Genomic DNA, 21,382 nt, shown 5'->3' with positions numbered 1-21,382 from the left:
AAAATTATAAAAAACTGACAATTCATTATATGGCTGGAGACTGGAATATCTGACATGAGCAATTTTAATGAAAGATTTTGAAAACAGAAATTCTTCAACCAAATTCACAGCATGAAGCTTCCAGCACTAACAGAAAGTGGAGGAAATGTGTATATGCTGAATAAGCCCACTTTGCAATGGGACCTCCTGTCCCTGTAGGAACAGTATCGTTTCAAAGATTTAATCTCAATACTTTCTTACTGGCATTGGATATCAATTTCACGAGGTCTTTTGGGGGATCACATTCCAATAAATCTTTTATAAATTTGCTTGAATGTCTCCAAATGCCAACAGGGTCTCAATACTTGATAAAACCAACCTGGTACAAATGGTGGAAGAAGACTTGGTAATTGACCTCTGGTGGTGGCGGGGAGGAAACAAAAAAAAATTAACATACCTGACAGCTCTGTCCAGGTCAGTGGTAATGTAAAGGTAATCATCTACAGCTCTAATTAGCATATCCTCATCATTTTGAAATTCTCTTAGCTGTGTTCTCTCCAAATCAGAGTAATACAAATCACACAGTACTGATGATAGGTAGCCTCCTTGCGGTTGTCCACATATCATGATGAATTTTTTATTTCCTTTGCAAATTAAATGATCCTTCAGATTCTCATGTATTGATGACAAAAGACTCTGGCCACTTATACGGTCCTGAAACAAACAAGGATACATATTACAGTAGGAACAAGAACAGATTAAGTTAATAACTGTCATATATCTGTCTCCCATCTAAATCCTAAAGACTGAAATATGAACATACTGTATAAATAATATGAGTAGTACCCATGCCCAAAATAATGTATGCATTTCTTGTCTACCCCATTTCTGCTACATGTTCAACCTCACTAACCATCTTTGACCCTATAACTACACTATGCAAGATTTACAAACAATAAAGTTCCTTATTTTGTAACATCCCCCATTTCTCATCACTTTTCATTCTCACAAACAAATTTATAAACAGGAAAATTCATGTCCTACATATAGTAGCTTCATTTCTAAATGTAGTCTTCTATATTGTATTGCTTCAGCACCACTAGCAAACCCTTTATGTTTCTTGTCTTGATAAATACAGTATCAATTATTTACAATACACTTATAGATTTTGGCCAATGCTGCTCTTACCACTGTGACACCCTCTGCATCAATCCGCTTGCTGTTTCGTGGCACAACAAATGTTGATGGCATGTGATCAAATGCATTCTTGTAGATCCACTGTAATTTTCCTTTCTTTGTAGTCAAAAAACTATACTGCTTCAAGACATACGTCTGACCTGTAAAACAAACAAGTATTATCTTCAATTGCTATGCAGGATGCATACATATACTAAAGTCGTAAATACCATACACTGATTAAATTTTAATAAAGACATAATCAGATTAAAAGAAAATCCTAAAACATTATGAACTCTTTAAACTTATGAATACTGACTGCTGGACAGCTACTGATGGCAATTCCTTCCAGTTAGGACACCAACACATAAGTAAATAACACATCTGAATTGTAATTGGAAGAACCTTGATCAAATTCTGGGGAAAGTCATCCTCAGATGTTTTGTTCCCTCTGTATTGAAACAAGCCAATGTCAATGCCAATTACAACTCATTCACTGATGATTATTTCAAAACTGACCATCACTGCTAATATTCTGAACTGCACTAATTCATAATATTAGCATTACACCTGTCTCCAAAACCTCAATAACAAAAATACATGAAGTTGAACTAAACAAGTAATAAATAAACTGCAAGCATAATGACAAAGTGTGAGATATGCTAACTACATTAAGAAAAATACTCACACATACAGGAAAGGTACAAGCAAGAAGTTGACCACCGCACTTTATCCAGGGCTCAGATTAAAGATATGTGGAACTTTATATTTACCTTAAATAAAAAACATGTGTCAATAAACTTAAAACTGATTACCTGCTGAAATAGTATTTTCCAATATATGACACAGTTTCTGATGACATATCGAACCGTAAGCATCTAAGATGTCAGTATGAACAAAATAAACTTGATGATTATGTTTTTTCCAGTAATCAAACAAGGTACACCACTTTTCATGCAAGCTGTTTACATCTGCTGGCTTAATACTGACTGGATTCGATGCTGCAACCTGGGTCAGGTATAGCTTCGCATTTTTAACACTTGGTGTAATATGATGTCTATCCCTGCAACAAACACTTTAAAACCTTTAACAGTTTGCAAAATGGATATCACACATAGGCTCAGACTTACCACTGATAGCAGACAAACACATTTCATCTGTACTCTGAAATTTCCTTAATAAAAATTACCTTCTGATGACAGTAAAACAAGGAGTTCCAGGAAGACCTGATAATACCTAGTTTCCCACACAGATTTCATACAAATCTTGTGATGTGAATGTTATATTTAAGTTAAGACAAAACACAATTTAGCTTATTGGTTAGCATCATTTCTAATGACATGTTTTCCCTGCAAAGGCAGGCAGGAAGAAAAAAAGCACTACTCCATGTACCAGTGCTTCAAGACCTGAAAAAGGATCAAAGCAATATTGAGTGTTAATTCAAAAACACATTTTTGCCAATTCCAGGCAGCAGAGCACCCCTGATAATATATTAGTTGTGCAGCTCGCTACAAAAAATTTCCTGTTTTATGGGACCCTAAAGGTTCAATACCATATTTACAAGATCTTGCCACTGGGCTCTACCCTGAGCCAAATGAATCTAATCCCCATCCTACACCCTACTTCTTTAAAGCTTATTTTAATACTGTACTTCCTCAATTTAAAGACTCTATCAATTGTAAGCTGCACCCCTTGATTTAGTACTAGGTTTTCAGGAAAACAAAATTCTACATCAGTTCTCAGACATCATCAAACGTAAGATGCACCTCAATTTCAGAAATTTAAAAATGAAAAATAATTATTAAAATTGAAATATAGTATTATCCTTACATTTACAACTTTGTCCCACAAGCTGTATCTAAATATGTGTGAAATGAATCCTGAAAAATAGATAAATCAAATTCCCTCAGTTTCTTTCTTAAAATCATCCTCAACTGTGCTACCTGGTCATTACGACTGGCCTGACACCATTCGTCTTTGGTATGAACCGTAATGCAGATGCCCCTGGAGAGGATTCCTCTGCTGTAAGTTCTGCAACCTTTTCATTGCTGACTACTTCGAGTTTCCTGCTTTTCACCATGTGCAACAGTGTTTTATCTGAAATTGCCTGGAATTCTCGTGGCCTATAAAACACTAATTTGTTGCGTTGCCGTAACCCTTCAGTTACATAGAACTGAGTTCCTAAAATCACCATAACGAACTCCTCAAACAGCCAAAGGATCACCTGAAAAAGAAACACATAATGGAACAAAAAATATCATATAAAGCTAGGTTAAAGTCATCCCATAGTGTACAATATTCCACAGAGCACCTACAGTTATTAAGAAACTCCTTGTTATGAAGCCCAGTAGTTTACCACTCTGATCATATAAACCTGCCACTGTACCATATCCTGATCCAATTAAAAACTGATGAAATTTGAGGTTTTCACTATAGTGACATTTCAGAAGAACAGATCGTCTCCCAATCTATCACAAAGATGGAAGTGATATGTTCCTCTGAAACATCAAAAAACCTACATGACTACACTATGTCATAACCCAAAAGACCACAAATACATTTAAAAAATATTTCTAAGACAAAAAATACATATTATATTAGAAATGCTTTCTCTGTTGTATTCTAATTTTGCCCAAGAGAATCAGGAGGGACTGGAACTAGCTTAATAAAAATAATCAGCTGCTAGTATATGCTGAGAATGTTTATTAGGTGAAAATAGAAATATTATACAGAAAAACACAAACTCTATCAAAATCTGCTAACAATGTTGATCTATAAATAAGTAAAGAAAGACTAGTCATCAAACAACAGGACTGAATCATAATATTAAAACTGTAACAATGCTCTGTTCATATGAGGGATGAATTCATTTACTAGACAATAAAATAATTAACAATTACATGAATTCCAAATTAAACAGCAAACTGAAAAATGTTACTGATAGGAATACTGAAGAAGAAAGGTCCAAATTACAGTAGGTTTTGAAGGAGAGCAAAAAGAGAAGTTTATAAAACCAATAAAATAAAAACCTTAAACTTTCAAACATATCACGGAGTATGCATAGAGTAATAATTCTGGCACAATCACTCTGTTACTGGTTCTAAATTTTCATATAAATACTTCAAGTACAAAAGAATACACAAGCCATAATTATGATAAGACCACTGATGAGGAAGATGAAAACAGAAATATTTTGTCAAAAGATATGAACACATCTGTGAAAAACAGTATATAAAAGAAATAGGGTGTGAGAATGTGAATTGATTCATGTCTCAAGAAAGGACCAATGACAGGTTATTATGAAATGAACCTTTCGGTTCCATAAAAATTTGGTTATTTTTTGACTAGCTTCTGAAGAAGGACTCTACGCTGCATAGTTACTAATTTAACAATAGTATAATGCACTCATACCTTAGCAAAGATGTTCTGTTTCACTGCAGGTTCAGCCACAGACCTAAGCCACGACACATTTGAAGTTTTCAGGCCAGACATCAGACTGCCTAGGCTGAAGTTCTGGAATTTCCCGCTGCGAGTCAACCTAACACACTGCCTCTCGAACATTCTTGCATTCCACTTACTTCCAAAGAGTTCAATGGGCACCACCTTTCTCAGTAATTCTTTGACAAAAGCTAATACCACACTCTGTTCGATTTGCTGTGGTCTTGTTTTGGTTTGCTGACAATTTTGGACTGGCTTCCATTGTAATACTGCTGGGTTTTCTGCCACCTCCAATGACTTTAAACATGCTGCCAATTCAGACATAGAAAACTGTACAACTCCCTCACTTCGTGGTGTTAAAAACAAATTACTAAACTGCTCAATCATATTTTTGATCTGTTCCAATATGTGTTTTCTGTGGCCAATGAGCTGTCTCTTATACCCAGGTTTAATATTCATACCTATACTTTCAAGCTGGCATGAATTAGTGTCCTGCTCTATATCTACACCTTTATTTTTACACTTACTCTTCAAGTGATGAGTTAACAAATATGTATAGGGTGAATGCTTCTTATGTCTTTTCATGAAATCCATTAACAATATCTTCAGAGCTGAAAGATCATCTGTTATCTGTTGTGACACAGAGACATGCATACCAACGTCTTTTAAAAGAATGTGATCCAGGACTTTACATGCACCTTCAAATGTTACAGGTGATTCACTCAAAATATGCTTCCTGGGCCAATATTCATTTGTGGACCGGCTATACATAATTTTCCAATTAGACACCTCTTTCGTTGCCTTGTATCCTACACTGTTATGAGTGCTTACATTCTGCATTGTTTTCTTTTTACTTCTTCTTGTCCTTTTTATAGGTTTCATGTTTTCATCAGCATTTCCTTCACCATGATGAGAATGCTTTTGCTTCCTATGTTCTCTTGATTTCCGTGTCAGTGGGACTGATGGTACACACTCTCCTATTTGCAAATCACCTTCCAGTGTCGCTTCACTTTGCTCCAAGTTGTGAGAAATACTGGAAAATTGTGCTTCTGTCTGAGTATAAATTCCATCTTTTGAAAAAATATTTAATTGCACATTTTTCATTGACATACTTCTATTATGAGATTTGGACTCTGAAGCAAATGCCCGCATAATATTATCATCCCTTCTTTTTTCATGAGCCTTCATTTTGGTTTCTTGCATCAAACAAGACATACTCACTACATTAAGAACAAGCAGGATATGATGCAACTTCCTGACATAAGAGAGTTTTTCAGACCAAAAATAACAAAAATTTAGACCTGTTTAATGTGTTCAATATTCCTCTTCATCTCTTCATAACAAACTGACTTGTTTAGCACAAGAAAAAAGACTCTTCTGATTGCTCATTTAATGCTTTAAACAGCTCATTAATGATTAAACAGATAGATCCAATAGAATTTTGAATACATATTCTTACATGTATGTCTGCATTATTATAGCAACTATAATCTCCTTATACTTCTGACTCTATTATTTCCATTACCAAAAATTCATTCAAAGACTCAAGAATATTCTGTCTTGTAAGGAATTCACATTTCCTGCAAAATAAATTAAATACAAAACAGCATTGGTAAAATGGTTGTTTCTTCCCTTTCTTCGTATGCTTGCCTTTACAGTAGAACTAACTAATAATTTAAAATTTCGCCAATAAATAAATCCAACAAATTAAACTAAAACCGGAATTAAGATCCATAAATAAAGTACCATAAACTTTTATTAGAAAATGTGCGCTACGCTCATCGTATAGATTTGTACATGCATTTGAACGAACGTTTGTATTACGACCAAGACGTAAAACCGTAATTGTTATTCAGCTTAAAACACTTGATGATAAACCCATCTGCGCTCATCACAGTTTACCTTATCGCTCGAGACAAACTCTACAACTTTCATAGAGTTCGAAATACAGAAATGAAAGTTAACCACACAACATACATCCCAGCATGCCTTAATAAATACATTTGAACACAAATTCCCGATAGTGATCAGGCGTATCGTCATGACAGCAGGTACCAACATCATAACTTTTAGCAAGCAAGGTGCTGCAAAAGCAGTAAAACATGGATTATGGAGAGTGCCATAAGACGACACAGATGTAGAAAAAGTCTGCACATCACGGATACTACAGATGCAAGATACATGTTATTTTAACTTTATCTAGGGCTCAATTCTAACTTATAACTTACTGGGATAGACATTTCGTATAAGTGACAGTTCTCCTGGTGTCCAGATTCAGATATTCTTGCTTCATTCGTTCAAATACTGCCATTTGATAGCCGTCATTACCTTTAGCTTTTCTTTCTTCTTTGGTGGTGTACGGTCGGTTTTTGTGCACCTAGTTTTACATGGTCATCTGTGACTTGTACGTAAATTGTGGCGGTAGGTGGTACATGACACATCTGTAGAAGCGCGGGAAGGAGCGAAGTAGACAAACAGTCGAAATCTGAAAGGAAATCAGTATTTAATTTTGAACAATATGGCAAGTACAAAACATCAAACCGATGGCACAATTACTTTGAAGGGATCATCTGATCTTGTTAAGGAATATCTAGGCATGTACAATAAATTTAAGACACGTGAGATATGTTTTGAACTGACCAAAGATCCTAACCTAATACCTAAAGGGCAGTTGAATTTACATAACATACCAGTGTTAATTTGTATTTTTTGTTTTTTATTTAAGATTATGGGATCAACAGTATTCTATATCAGCGTGGTATTTATCCTGAAGAGACATTTGTGCAAGCAGAACATTTTGGTATTACAGTCTTTATGTCAACTGATGAAAAGATTAAGTCATTTCTAAAATCTGTTTTAGATCAAATTCAAGGTTAGTAATGAGTTTGTAACCATTCACTCATGCATTTTACATTAGACTTTTAATTTTCAACTGAATTTTAATTTTTTAGGTTGGCTTTTACAAAAGAAATTGCAGAAGATATCACTTGTAATATCAAATTCAGTTACAAAGGAGGTGCTGGAACGATGGGATTTTAAAGTCCAGTATGAAGGTGATGCAAATGGAAGTGCTGTAGAAAATGGAAGAATTATTGGAAAGAAAGACTTGACAGTTATCCAGAAAGAAATACGTAGTGTTTTGAGACAAATCTCGGGATCTGTAAGCTTTTTACCTCTACTGGACTGTCTGTGTAAGTATAAAGCCTGATAATCTGACTGTATTTCAGAGCCACTGCTTGAACATAGAATAAAATTTCCACTACCAACAAGTTGCCAAAGTTCTGCACTTCCACTATTACTGTCCTCTGCTGTTACCAAAAAGATAATGCATTACTTACGCAGGTTAAGAACTTTTCTTTCCTCATAATTCCCATCGCTAATGTCTCATATTAAAATTTACATGTATGGGTTGTAAAAGTATCATTTATACTGTTCACTAATTACTGTGTTACAAAATAATGAAGTTAAGTCAGGATAGGTTAGGATGTAAATATTTTATTTAAAACCATAGTTTTTATGTAGATGTAATGAACTCCATTCAAAAGAGCCCTTCTTGAGAAGCTAAATATGGTGTTCAGCTAGTCAAAAATTCCCCATCTTTTATAGTTACTGCTTCTCACAAGCTCACCAGAGTTTCACAACCTGTCACAAATTCATTGTAACAGATCATCAACCAAACAGTAGGAAGAATAGAAATTTATCAAACATTCACATTAGTTTATAATCAGTAGCTTTATTTTTAAAACCCTTGTTAAGTATGATTTGCACTTTAACATTATTATTTTATTTTTTAATTGAAGACACAAAAGCTTTGTACCCGTTACCAACAGCATTCATTGTATATGTGTTTGATTAAATTTTGTATTATCCCTTGTAAAACTGTTCTTAACATATTTCACCGCTAGCTTGACTGTATCTCTACAATTGTGACACTTTCTTTCATTCAGTACATCTCTGTTTTGTACTCCATTATAATGATATGCTACTGCGTTACGAAGAAGAACTTACCTTCCATGAAATATTGTTGAGCTGTTTCTAAAAACTGTCTTGTTAAGATCTTTGCCTTAAGAATTAAGAGAGGAAAACTATTTCTGAAAACCTTGACAGAAGTTAGGTTTTAGTTCTATGCAAAGAAAAGTTTGTTTAACCCATAAAAAAAATCAGATTTTCTTGACAATATTTAGTGATGAAACGTGTGAAAAGACAGATGAAATACATGGCTTACCCAATATTCATTCGATTACATGCTTTGTGCAAAGAATGCATACAAATTATTAAATTATTTTATGTGGGAATGTGTACTTATTACTGGTATTGTGTTGAACTTGTTACAGATTTAACTTTTTAAGTCAAAAGGCTATATTTTCTGCCTTTTAGTTGACTGTGATGTGTGGAGTTTTCGGTATATTCATTTCTTTGTTTCTTCAGGCGCGTTTGACGTTCTGGTCTATACAATACCAGACTGTGAAGTGCCACAAGAGTGGGATGAGACACAACCCGCCTTCATTGCTAATGCACAAGAACTGTCTTTCCGAACATTCTCTACGTCCCTTCATAGAATGGAAACCCATGTAAGTTACAAGGTTGAATGAACTGGAATAGTGCATGGCTGCACAAACATTTTGCACAAGTTTTCAAATCTGTTTATTGTGAAACATGACCATGACTTGTGTTCCATTTATGAGTATGTACAGGCATGTGTATTCATGAGCAAGTTCAGTCAGTAATAATATTATCATCGAAAGAGTGTGTTTGTATTAACAATTTTTCAATAAAGGTATTTTTGCTATTGTGTGTTCATCTCTCTCTTGAAAGCATTGATTAATAGATTTCAAATAATCCCAACTGTTTTGGTTTGATTCAACAACTGATCAAATCAACCCATAAATTAAAAAGTATTTTTTTTATAATTGACAGTGGTATTTATAGTTTATTTAACAACACTTTTTCAGTGGAGCAGACTATATAGTGTCGGGTGAAAGGATTATGGTGAATAATGAATTGGAAAGGCTTTGGAAGGAAGTGCTCGTGGGCAAATTTAAGGCATTATACTGGCATTTGCCTGGAGGGACTGAGGAAAAACCCCAGTCAGGATAGCCGGTCTCCAGGCTGAGATTTGTAATACCATTGGTCAAAATGTAAAACAAAACAAAACAAAGTTTTCTTTGCCGTGCCATAAGCTGTAACATTAGAATGTGGAGCAGTAGGATTGTTATATTCTTTCAGCACTTCAATTTTATGAATGACAAAGATTGAAACAAGATTGGAAAGATGTATTCTTTGGTGCACATTTACATACCAAAGGTGTTATTCACACCACATCAGGTAGATTGGTGCTGCTGTAATGCGATCCAAGGTCATTTTCATCTTAGGTCATTCATGCATAAATATGCCAGATCATAGTTGCATCTTAGGTCGTTCTTGCACTGATCTACAATTTTTGCACGGCAGTGTGTTCAAACAATGAAACTTTATGTCTTCTGGGTTGTTGCATTGTGTAGTCTGGTCGATGGTTACCAACGTTTCAGAGGTCATATGAATATTCATCGACCTGATGACGGAGGCAGTATGACCTCCGAAACGTTAGTGAACATCGACCAGACTACACGGCGCAACAACCCAGAAGACAGAAATCTTCATACTCATCGCCCTGATGACGGAGGCAGTATGACCTCTGAAACGTTGGTTAACATCGACCAGACTACACGGCGCAACAACCCAGAAGACAGAAATCTTCATACTCACCGCTGTGAAAACCTCAAATCTTACATGTTCAAACAATGTTGTCAAATAACTACTTCTGGTACCTACTCCGACACTGTCATGGGAATATACGGAGCGTACGGTGTTGATTAACTACCAGGACTAGCACCTCCCACCTCCGTGGGATGGGGCGCCTGTAGGTGATAAGTTCCAGTTTGTGACAAGTACGTGTCGTGAGTGGTTATGTTGCCATGCTGTCGGTTGAAGCCACGGAACTGACAGCGTGAAGGTAAGGTTTTAATTACGAACACTAAGCTGTGCTGTTTATTGCGCGTGGTTTACGGTTGAGGTATAAACATTTCTGAACTTCCAGAAGTCTAACAATTGGTGAAGAAACGTATGGAGCATAAATATCTTTTTCATCTGAGCAATTCGTTGAAAGTTGGCAGGGAGGCAAAATAATTTAGGATAGTTCAAGCTGATGGGGATTGTACAGGTCCACTTTCAGAACAACCCATTCATCTATTAAAACGTGGACGGTCCTCATGCCTTTCACGATCAATCAGTTCGATTAATTAATTCATTCTTCATTTTACAGAAATATCTTTAGTCTGTTAATACGATAAACTACAATTTACATGTTCTTGTTGTTCAGTGCAACTCGGAGAACTTCAGAGAACTTGTTTTGATTTGAAATTGCGTGTTCACTGTGCATTTTCTAATGAATTTGCCGTGTGTTCGAAACGAGATGACTCTTTTGGCTGAACAATCCATTCAAATTAATGGTTGATTGACTATAATTATAAAGTGTTAACAGCCCAATACGTATGTGAATTTTTGTAACTACATCACAGCAGTAAGTGGCCATACACCAAAGATCCGTTTGTGAGATATGCGACTTACCATCGCTAAAACTGACCTTTTAAATTGCCGATCTCATTGCCTTACGCATGAAAAACCTTGTAAAGAAGCAATTATTAGAATATAATTCCGAATTTCATAAACGTATACTATAATTTTTCGCCATTCAAATGGCTCAGAATAGGACATGATATTTGTATTTATGAACGCGGTAATGAAATTTTCTGTTCTCATAGAAGTTGAGACTTGTTAAACCACCTTGAGTACACAAGGACATTTCAAGAAGGCCCTGCACATTGGGGGTAGTTGGTAATAACAATTAGTAACTATAGACCTAACAATAATAATTCAATTAATTTATTAACATGCTTGACAGCTGAATACCAATAACAATAAAACATTTTAACGAGAAGGAAGCATTTCTTCCACAGAACATAAATTGTGCACTGGTGTAGCAATCACTGATGTAAGGGAAAGTTGTTCTTGGGGACGAAAAGTAGGTCAGAACATTACGATAAGTCTAGCATAAGTTTTATCTTCCATATACTTACGAACATAAGATATAACAACAGTCCTTACCTCTGAAACGTTGGTAAACTTTTACCAGACCAGACAGCCATTTTCATGTTATCCTAAAATTCTTAATACTCCTTTCCTTTTTTGAATTATCCTACAAAGGATATCTGTTATCGGATGTGGCTTCCTACGAGGTCACAGAATCCAGATTATTTTGTGTGGTTATTTATATTATCTGAAGCTGGTATTTCTTAAAACGAATCAAGAAGTCGCCATTCACAACTGTCTCGCATATCCTGAACACTGGGGTCGCGGGTTCGAATTCCATTCGAGGCATGGATGTATGTTCATATTCTTTTCTGCTATGGTATTAACTGTACGTAGAGATCTCCCTATGGGCCCAAGGTCTCGTCTAGCATTAGTTGACCAGCGTGAAATTAACCGCACGCCTTAACCACCCCGATAGCTGTTAATTAAACGAACATTTGAAACAAATATTTGGATACGCGTTAGGTAAAGTTGAATATCTCAAGGTAAGTTAAATTCTACTGAACTGTTACGAAACGGGAGATGGTGTGACGCACGAAGTAAATAAATATTTATAAAATGAACTAAACAAGTAGTTTTGACTGCGTATTAGGATAATTTCGCTGTCGTGTTGTGCGTCTGCAGTGAATAAAATTGCGTCGGTCCTACCGAAATATAAAAGTAACCGAAGGTAGTTTTCGACGCAGTTGCAATAAAAAATGCTCTTGTTAGCTTCTCCATGTCTGGGCGTCCGTCCACGGACGTGGTTCCGTGAGGAACTTGATGCATCATTAATTAAACTATAATCGTAACATCGGCACAGAATTTTGGCGGGTTTTCCCCAAAATGGGGTTTCACAACCAAATAATAAGGCGTCTTCGCCTTGAAGTTATTCATAATATATTATAACTCACAACTTGGAAGACGACATTCCTTTGACGTCATTGTGTATCTGTGAGATGCTTCCGAAGAAATATAAAGAGAGAAATTAAAGCTACGCTATTTCTTAAACACACAGAATAAAATAGTTGTCTGTTACACTACTTGTAACTCTGCACTAAATTAGAGTGTAAATATTTACTCTGGCTAGCGACATCTAAACAGACGTAGGAGTTGCGTTCTTTGTGACAGTGTCTTGAATTTGATGCTCATTTGTTGGAACAAACAATTATAAGTCGGTAAAGACATTGCCATTGCGAAGATATCTAATTCAGAAAAATGTTTAACGGCGTTGCCTTCAACTGAACAGGTTATTTAGGTTCGAATAAGATGGCGAAAACGATCGTGAAAGGAGAAGGGCAAGGATTTGGAAGGAGACGGTCGAGTATATCTTAAGGCACTGTACTGAAAATACTGAGAATGACCACGAGAATCACCAGTGAGTAAAATCCGTATCTGAGCAGAGACTCAAAACAGGTCAACTCTCGTGCACAAATTCAGAATATTTCCGTTAATGCCAACTTAATCACTACGTCCAAAATAACTTATTTCTTTTCCTCATGTTTCGTTAAATAGCGTAAAGATAATTTAAATAAATAAATTCTGATCCCATACTGAGATATATTTCATGTCACACTCTTATTTCTTAAGATGAATCTTTTTGAGGAAATGACGTATTTGTGAGCAAGTTAACACCCTTCACAGACGCCGAATCTGAATTTCCCCCCTCCAAAGTTATTATGAAATTTTGTTTAAAGTTTTTAAGCCGAAGATGGACATGGTTGTACTCCCAAGCAGGCCTGCAGAAATCCCGATCTCCATGGTGTCCAAAATTTTCATGATGATGGGTTGTTATCTCAGCATATTATGTAACATGTTTCGTTTTATTTGTGAGAAGAATAAATATCTCATTCAATACCAAACATGCCAAGACTTTATCCATTTGTGATGTATTAATATCACTGTGTATATTCTGGCTAATGGTTTTTGGAGGTTGATACTAAATTTGTGAGAAATTTGTGCAAATTTGCTCCCAAGTACTGATAATTTACTTGATTCAGAGGAGCTTACTGCCTCCATCAACACGACGCTGGCCAGTAACCACCAGACTACAAGGTGCAATATTCCACAAGACAGCCATTTTTTCATGTTCCGAGAGGCCTGCTACTGAGCGTTTCAAGAATAACTTTTATCATCAGGGGCGTTTAATGACAGGTGTAGCTTTAGGTCGTAAAAATTATTGCGGAGGAATTAGTCTTATCACTACGGTGCCATGTCTCTCGCAGTTAGGAAGACGCCCCGCTGTTTCGCGGTGAGCCTCACGGGTGTACAATGCGTCTTTCAGTAAATGTTATGTAGAGATTATTTACCAAAATTGGGTCACATCGCTTTTCCAGGGCTGATGTTTCACTAGAACTATATGAACAGAGAGCGAGAACAAAGTCACTTTACAATTTTAAAGAAATTTAAGATGTAATGTCATTATTTAAGATGGGAAGTCCATATTGAAAGGGAATCAACACTGAGAAATATGACTGGTGAAAACACTCATTGGCACTAGGCAGGTTTCATGTTCTTTCGAGTGCCGTGGCACGTTTACACGGCTGTTTCACAGACGTTGTTGTGGAAGTTCACATTCTAGTGTAAAATTACACTTACAAACAGTACGCATTGGCTGGCACTTCTATTACGTATTCGAAGATTTCCAGATTCAAATATGGACCCGTGGGGCTGTCTATACTGATAGCTTTATGTGATTTTCCTCATTCCGTCAATGCAAATGCTTACATAATACCTTAAAATATATCATGATTTTTCTGGTACAGAAGAATCGGGAACAAGTTGCCGACAACGAACAATCGTTGCAATTGTGAAAAAGACATCTTTGTAATTCGGCTGTTGAAAGCCAACTGACGGACTGGCGTAAGCAGGTTACAACATGACGAGACGTGCACGGGCTCTCGTTTTATCACAGCGACATTTTGTGTTTATTAATCCAGTCTAACTGTATTGAATTGCAATCATAAATAAATATTTTAATATGGGTTGCATGACTTTTCGATCGCTCTTTATATAAACGAAGCGGAATGTTTCTTTCTTCTTCTTATCACTTTTCGAGCACTTCAAAACACATGTCTGTATGCCTTAATGCGTAATGCATCACGGTGTCATCAGGAATCAAGGCTATCTGTCGTCAGTCAGCTGCAGACGCAACAAATTCCTTCGTGGGCCTCGAACAGAATGCTGTATAGTTGACGCAGTAGTTTTTGGCCGGTGGAATTTTCAAGGGTAAGGCTAGGAGCGAGTCACTTGTGCAATAGTATAATGCTGACTGCACAGAGGAGCGAGCCTCGGACTGAACGCCCAAACAAAATAAATTCACTGACCGTGCCACCTCAGGTACACAGACTAGGCCCGTCCGCCAGCTCCGCTAGCTTCTCCACCGGCCAAAAACTACTGCGCCGACTTTACCGTGCAAATGTTCTATGGATTCCCTGCTTGAAACTTCGCTTTAAAACAGCGTTTTCTTCACCCAGCTTCATGTTATAGAAGGCAAAAAAATTGTGGCCCGCCGTCCGGCTAGACAAATGCCAGGATACATTAAAGTAGTCCACAACTACTTCCTTCTACGTCCTTGCCGATTAATTATTCACAGTAATTCTACCATTTGACATTACGTAACATCTAGAGTTGGAAAAACATCCGTTAACAAAAGAATAAATCATCACTTTAAAACTGGATAGTAAATTATATGAGTGGGATGGAATTGCCTCATTGCCATCAGACACTCTCTCACCAGGAAGACCCACTCACATAAAGAGACGAAGACAAATTAAAATCAATACACTGATCAATGTTAATCTTTTTAGAGTTATAAAATTGCACTGTAATGACTGCAGAGACGAAATCAGTTGTTTTGTGATATTACCACCATCAGCAGGAAAATTATAAAATGCACATTTGTGTTCTGTTTTTTTAATTTCAGACGTCACTAGGAGACAGCCCGCTTGAATGCCAAGGATCGTAAGGTACGACATGAACGTGGATTACCCGGTCTTCACCAGAATGAAGGTAGACCTGTCTCGCACTTAACGCATAAATTGCCATGTACGAAATACGCGACGATCAGTGGCCAACATTTTGTCTTTCATATACCCTCATACAAAATAACCACAATAATAAAACATTACGTGTTTTCATTAGGTGACAAAGCTGGTCAAGCAAAACGTCCTCCTTGAACACGAGCAAACCAATGCCATTAAAAAACGCAACATAACGCCAGCTGTATGAGGTCTTACACCATCTCGCTAAAACCAAATCCCTTTTTTAACACCAACACCATAAATAACCGTCCTCTGGGATTTTGCGCCGTGTAGTCTGGTAGAAGTTTACCTGCCACTGCCATTAGGGCGATCACGTCGGTCAGTATCTCTGCACAGCGCAACATCCCAGAATATAGCTATCTTTATACTCGCCACCGCGAGAACTGAAATCTGACCTACGAGGTGCGATCGGAAAGTTTCAAGACTGTGTCAATAGAGGGCGAACCGGATGTAGTACGAGCTTCTGCCGCTAGGGGGTGCGGTCTACATTCATAGTTAATTAGTGTGCCAGCCAGCATCATCAAATTAGCATTTGTTTCTTAGTTACGGGCGTTTTGGTAGTGCATTACACCGACCCTCCTGCGATTTCGGAATGGCGTGTGCATCAAATTTTGCCAAAGACTCGCCAAAACGGCTACGGAAACCTATGAAATGCTAAAGCAAGCATTTGGGGAGTCCGCAATGGGTCGTGCACAAACGTTTGTGTGGCATTCACGTTTTAAAAATGGCCGAACCTCTGTCGATGATGACGAGCGTTCTGGACGACCATCTTCGAGCACAACGCCCGAAAATGTTACGAAGAATCAGCAGGCCATTCACGAAGATCGACGTCGTACCATCAACGACTTGTGCGACATTGTTGGGATAGGCTATGGGACCTGTCAGCTGATTCTAAAGGAAGAACTCCACATGCGACGCATCATGACAACGCGCCAGCGCACACCGCCCTCAAAGTTCGGCAGTTTTTGGCCTCAAACACCATGGCCGTCATCCCGCACCCTCCTTAGCTCCGTGTGACTTCTTCCACTTCCCAAAGATGAAAATTCAGCTAAAGGGAAGGAGATTTGAGACGATAGAAGAGATTCAGGCAGAATCGCAGATGGTGCTTGACAGGCTGACAAAGAAAGATTTCCAGGGATGCTTCCAGGCTTGGCAGCGGCGCTGGGATCGTTGTGTTCACTCCCAGGGGAACTACTTCGAGGGTGATGGATGAATTTAATACCTGAGATAAGTGTACGGGTTTTTATAGGCGCAGTCTGGAATCTTTCCGATCGCACCTCGTATCAGCATCTTGACCCAAGAAGTCTGAAGTTGATAAACGTTGAATAGCATATTTTTATTATACAGTGACTCAATTTTACAAAAAATAGGTGCGTGGTGCAGAAAATACGTCGGCAGGCCGCAGGGTCGGCATACCTGGCACAGAACATGAAATTTTAGGTTTTCACTGAAACGTTCGTTTCATTTCCGCGCTTCTAATATACCTCGTCACAAAATACTAAATTTATTTTGTTTTGCAGTATCATCTAGGTGCTATCTTGTACGAATATGCTGATAAGCCAGAACAATGTATTTGTCACACTTTGATATAGTTCATTTCTATCTGTTGTGATGAACACACAGCAAGCGTTCGTTGGCCTCCAAATATGTCAGTCAGAAGATTCCTTCATTCAAAATGCATATGTCGATCTGTTCATCGTCGAACAACACAATAATTTATCAACATCTGCCTACAGTCTACACAGAAGGGTGAACAGCATTGTTCCCTGTCTCTCTGCTGAGATCAGATCTGTTGAGATTGTTTCTCGTTCTATCTTGATAACTAGATATCTGACGTCAGTCTTGAAATTCATGCGGTTTCTGTTAAAAGACTTTGTATAAAGCTGGGTTCACCCTTTAGTCTCATACTATTTGCTGATTGCACTTTTGCAATGGAGTGGCTGTTACCTAGCTGCTTGCAAAGACATTTTCACATTAGGAGCAGCAAGCAAGTGGTGATCACCAGTGTCATCTGTTGAGTATTAACCAACGTTTTGGCAAACATTCACCTTAAAGATGACAACTGCAGTGCTTGCCGAAACGTTGGTTGACACTCAAAATTCGACAGGCCTGACAGTCGAAGTCGTGTATAGTAGTTCTGTTTATACATGTATACATATGGCAGAAGCAGATGATACTGGAGTGAACTGACATGGGACAAACTGAGATTTGCTCACGTCAAATTTACACCAGCCACTGGTTACTATGTTAGTATAAACATGATAATTGATCATATCTGCTCCATCAGTAAGTAGTTCGGAAATAAACAATATTCTTGACGTCAAATGCATGGGATGCATGTGGTATCTATTATCGACATTGAAGGTTTTCTGTCACCAAGCTTAATTACCATAAAAAGAACACATGAATTGTCATCGATCGTTCATATTTTAGCAGCAATAGTTCCAACCCTAAGGCTGGAATTACATATTTCAGGAATCTTTCTGGTAATTTTGTTGTATATTGTTAAATAAACTACAAGACAAAATTGTGAACAAAACAAGATTAGTGACAATAAAAGTCTTACATATGGTATTAATTAATACAACTCACGTCGTCAATTAATGGTTTGTTTCTCAATGACGTCAGCACCGCTCCATCTGCTGTCACCAGAGCTCACTATCTTGCTTTTCCTCCAACCACTATTATAATTTTTCCTCTCCTCTCTTGCAAGAAAAATTCTACAAAATCTAATAATCAAATTCTAAGAGATACAAACTTTTTTTAAAATATCATGTTATTTTAATACTATCCTAATAGCACTCTGTATATCAGAACTATGCCTAATTATAGGAGAAAGGGTTGTCGATGGCTGCATTTGCAACTACAATCCTGTTCCTGATTCTGACGTTAATCATGGTGAGTGTGACGCTCCAGTCTTCATACGCGTGGCTTGTGATGGGTTCCACCTTGTTCCTGTTTGTCACACTGTGCAGCTATAGTTCCTGTGAGAAGACGTACTGGCGGCGCACTACCATGCACTCTGATTCTGTCAGCACCATCTCAGACGGACACGACAACATTGAAGGGGTATGCATAGTCTTCAGACATCCACCTGTTACGGTTCTGCAATTAATATCTGATTTTATTATTGCATTTATAAAAAATCTATAACAATTACGGCATCAAAAAATTATTTTATGTAATAGTTTTATATTTTGTGTATGTGTGCATATTATGTTACAGCACAATTTCGTTAGGATAAGAATTCTCTTTAAAAGAACAAAATAGTTGGATTTTAGGTTATGGAGGATATATTGGATAGATGCATGTGTCAATCACCACAACTCCAGAATAGTGTTCACTGAAATTTGAAAATGAGGGTCTACACTTAAGAGTTACTGATAGCATTTAATTTTGATATGGACATGACAAATAGATGAATGGATATGAACATTCCTATAAGCATTTACAGTACTTCATGCATGTTGCACTGCAAAGAATGCATAACAAACCAATAGGAAGAGCACAGGCTGACTCCCCAAATTGCATATTGTAAGGTTAGAAATATATGAGGCCCCACTTAATGGTACCTGCACCTTGTCGTGGTGGTGGGGCTTGAGTACCTCAGTGACCCCAAGAGCTATGCTGGCGGTAGCATAGCTACTGGTAGGGCCTCCCTAGCCAGATTGGTCGAGGGGGAGAGGTCAGACCAAGACAGGTACCCTGGTCCTCCAGGTTGGGGGTTGGTCGCAAGGCTAACAACCTTGCACTGTAAAAAGGAAGATGTTTCAAAACCTCGATCAAAGCCTCGGACAGATGGACCTAACAGAGGACCGAATGGAAGAGGAGAATTGAGGAGGCCATGGACCGAATACGGACCAAAGAGTCATAGAAGAAGAAATATATGAGGACATATGTTGACTGTTATGGGCAAAGAGGTTCATTAATCATCAGAACAAAATTTTTGCTTAAACTACTTTCCTTGCCATGACACTAAAGTGTGACATTTGGGACAACTGTCACAATTTGCTACACCCCATGGAGGTCCCTCAAGCAGGGAAATAGATTGTTCAAATTGTAAAATTACAGTTCCCCCCCCTCCCGAGTCTCAACCAATAAAGCACATACAAGGGATGGAGGTAAAGTTCCACACATTCTGAACCTCAGTACTAGAAGAATGTGAGTGATCGTTTTACCAACTGCTTTATCACAGAGCAATGAGTCATCAACATCCATTATGTAGGAAGTTGGGTGGGCTCCAGTGCCAGTCTAGCTCACAAGAAAGTAGTCTTGTTAGTATGTAACTCAGAATCCTCCAAGAATCAAAACCTGGTTTTTCAGCGAGCGGCTAGTCACTTTACTGAGTGATTACCTCACACCTATACAAGTCTTGTTAATATGACATCCAGGGTCCATTTATTCAAACTAGTTTTCTCTACTTCTAGGAGGAATATAACAGAAGTATTCTGCCATATTGGATTACTGATCTTCCACCAAGTTACGCTGCAGCAACATCACAACAAGCAGAGGCAGTAACTGGAACAATCAGTCCATATTCATCTCCACCACCGTATTCTACAGTGGTAGAACATTCATCTGGACAGAACAGTGTGACAGAGGAACAGCGTCAGCATACGAGTGGAAACATACTCAGTTCTGACACACTCACACTACCCCCACAATGTCCTTCCAGGACGTCCAGGATCTTGTTACAAGACTGCGGTCCGCCCGAACATATCCACTCCCTAAAAATACCAAGTAGTGTAGTCAGACTGTCACAGTCTGCTTATAAACACTGTAACACACTTTCTCTCGAAAGACGCCCAGCTGAACACTGAACAAATAAAACAATATCTGACAGCAGTAATACATGCTAATGTATGATTAAAGAGGAGTGTTACAGGAAGAAATAATGTGTTGTGGAATGAGAGTTTAATTTTACATTATTATTTGACTGAAGTTATTTCAGGATTCAAGAGCATAAATACTGTGGAAGAACATTAATAACTAATAAAATATTACAGAAGTTATTAGACTGTGTGTTTATATGCAGTATACTGCGTTAGATCATGCAGTTTTGTGATCAGGACTCACGCTTCTTATTCAGGAGATCAAAGATGCAAATTTCAGTTCAGATATCGCGTATCAGCAGCCAATTCTCGGACCGCACTACAAAGTGACTGTGCGCATGTATCTATAATCCGTTCAAATTCAAATTTCTTCATAACCATGATTTAATATATGCAGTTCAACAACATGGAGTGTAGTGACCAGGTTAGTTCCCATGACAGCACAGCTTTTTCTCCAAGCCGCAGTTTAACAGGTAAAGGAGTTGAAATACCACATTTCCTAACTTCTGTATGAAAAGAATAAAAACAAGTGCATAAATATTGACTTGGAAATATGTCCATTATAATCTGCAATATTTATATGCTGACAAAACTAAGAAGAAATAATTCTTCATTATTACCTGCAAGTATTCATTGCCAAATCATAAAACTCTTTGCTAGTCAGTACTTAGGACCAGAATTACTGAATGAAATTTATAATTAATTGATTTGTAATATTTCCATATATGCTCTTTATCAATGTAACTGAGTGAACATTTGTACTAAATATTGAATGTTTCTGCATAAATAAATACAATTTAAACTGTG

The 21,382-nt window shown here is 37.5% G+C and overlaps 3 protein-coding genes across 8 annotated transcripts in view; 2 read left to right on the top strand and 1 right to left on the bottom strand.

Annotated features, from left to right (window-relative positions):
* Window positions 1-10,479, bottom strand: part of LOC110829667 (telomerase reverse transcriptase-like) — a 15,796-nt gene extending 5,317 nt beyond the window's left edge. For 2 of the 5 annotated variants that reach the window (XM_087351874.1, XM_022063652.2), the window contains exons 1-7: window positions 10,339-10,479; window positions 6,822-7,078; window positions 4,567-6,173; window positions 3,099-3,379; window positions 1,971-2,218; window positions 1,168-1,316; window positions 437-693 (exon numbers count right to left, since the gene is read on the bottom strand). In XM_087351874.1, coding sequence (XP_087208000.1) covers window positions 437-693; window positions 1,168-1,316; window positions 1,971-2,218; window positions 3,099-3,379; window positions 4,567-5,808 — 2,177 coding nt within the window. In that variant the 5' untranslated portion in view covers window positions 5,809-6,173; window positions 6,822-7,078; window positions 10,339-10,479. Of the gene's footprint in view, window positions 1-436; window positions 694-1,167; window positions 1,317-1,970; window positions 2,219-3,098; window positions 3,380-4,566; window positions 6,174-6,495; window positions 6,658-6,821; window positions 7,079-10,338 lie in introns of those variants that run through there. The other 3 variants (XM_022063653.2, XM_022063655.2, XM_087351875.1) reach the window with 3 other exon arrangements.
* On the top strand, window positions 7,047-9,385 carry mad2 (mitotic arrest deficient 2). Its single transcript, XM_022063661.2, has 4 exons — window positions 7,047-7,187; window positions 7,319-7,465; window positions 7,545-7,784; window positions 9,022-9,385. The coding sequence occupies exons 1-4, from the start codon at window positions 7,112-7,114 to the stop codon at window positions 9,183-9,185; spliced, it is 627 nt and encodes a 208-aa protein (XP_021919353.1). The 5' UTR covers window positions 7,047-7,111; the 3' UTR covers window positions 9,186-9,385.
* On the top strand, window positions 10,459-21,382 carry LOC110829670 (uncharacterized). 2 transcript variants are annotated; one of them, XM_022063659.2, is made up of 4 exons: window positions 10,459-10,585; window positions 15,626-15,711; window positions 18,576-18,812; window positions 20,171-21,382. In XM_022063659.2, the coding sequence occupies exons 2-4, from the start codon at window positions 15,652-15,654 to the stop codon at window positions 20,561-20,563; spliced, it is 690 nt and encodes a 229-aa protein (XP_021919351.1). In that variant the 5' UTR covers window positions 10,459-10,585; window positions 15,626-15,651; the 3' UTR covers window positions 20,564-21,382. The 2 variants fall into 2 exon arrangements, with proteins under 2 accessions (XP_021919351.1, XP_021919352.1); XM_022063660.2 differs by having other exon boundaries at window positions 10,527-10,585; window positions 15,626-15,668.

Source organism: Zootermopsis nevadensis, unplaced genomic scaffold (genome assembly GCF_977971745.1).
Source record: "Zootermopsis nevadensis isolate Lab colony 2312 unplaced genomic scaffold, Znev_1.0 Znev_ptg000020l, whole genome shotgun sequence".
In the NCBI taxonomy this organism is placed as follows: domain Eukaryota; kingdom Metazoa; phylum Arthropoda; class Insecta; order Blattodea; family Termopsidae; genus Zootermopsis; species Zootermopsis nevadensis.
The sequence above is the reverse complement of the archived record's forward strand: the minus strand, read 5'-3'. Positions and strand labels throughout refer to the sequence as shown.

What these genes read in the sequence shown, in the direction of transcription:
- mad2 (XM_022063661.2), top strand. Translation starts at nt 7,112, where the DNA reads ATGGCAAGTACAAAACATCAAACCGATGGCACAATTACTTTGAAGGGA. An exon ending in TCTTGTTAAGGAATATCTAG is followed by an intron (nt 7,188 to 7,318) that starts GCATGTACAATA and finishes TTTTTATTTAAG; the next exon opens with ATTATGGGATCAACAGTATT. An exon ending in ACCTCTACTGGACTGTCTGT is followed by an intron (nt 7,785 to 9,021) that starts GTAAGTATAAAG and finishes TTGTTTCTTCAG; the next exon opens with GCGCGTTTGACGTTCTGGTC.
- LOC110829670 (XM_022063659.2), top strand. Translation starts at nt 15,652, where the DNA reads ATGCCAAGGATCGTAAGGTACGACATGAACGTGGATTACCCGGTCTTC. An exon ending in CGGTCTTCACCAGAATGAAG is followed by an intron (nt 15,712 to 18,575) that starts GTAGACCTGTCT and finishes GCCTAATTATAG; the next exon opens with GAGAAAGGGTTGTCGATGGC. An exon ending in GACACGACAACATTGAAGGG is followed by an intron (nt 18,813 to 20,170) that starts GTATGCATAGTC and finishes CTCTACTTCTAG; the next exon opens with GAGGAATATAACAGAAGTAT.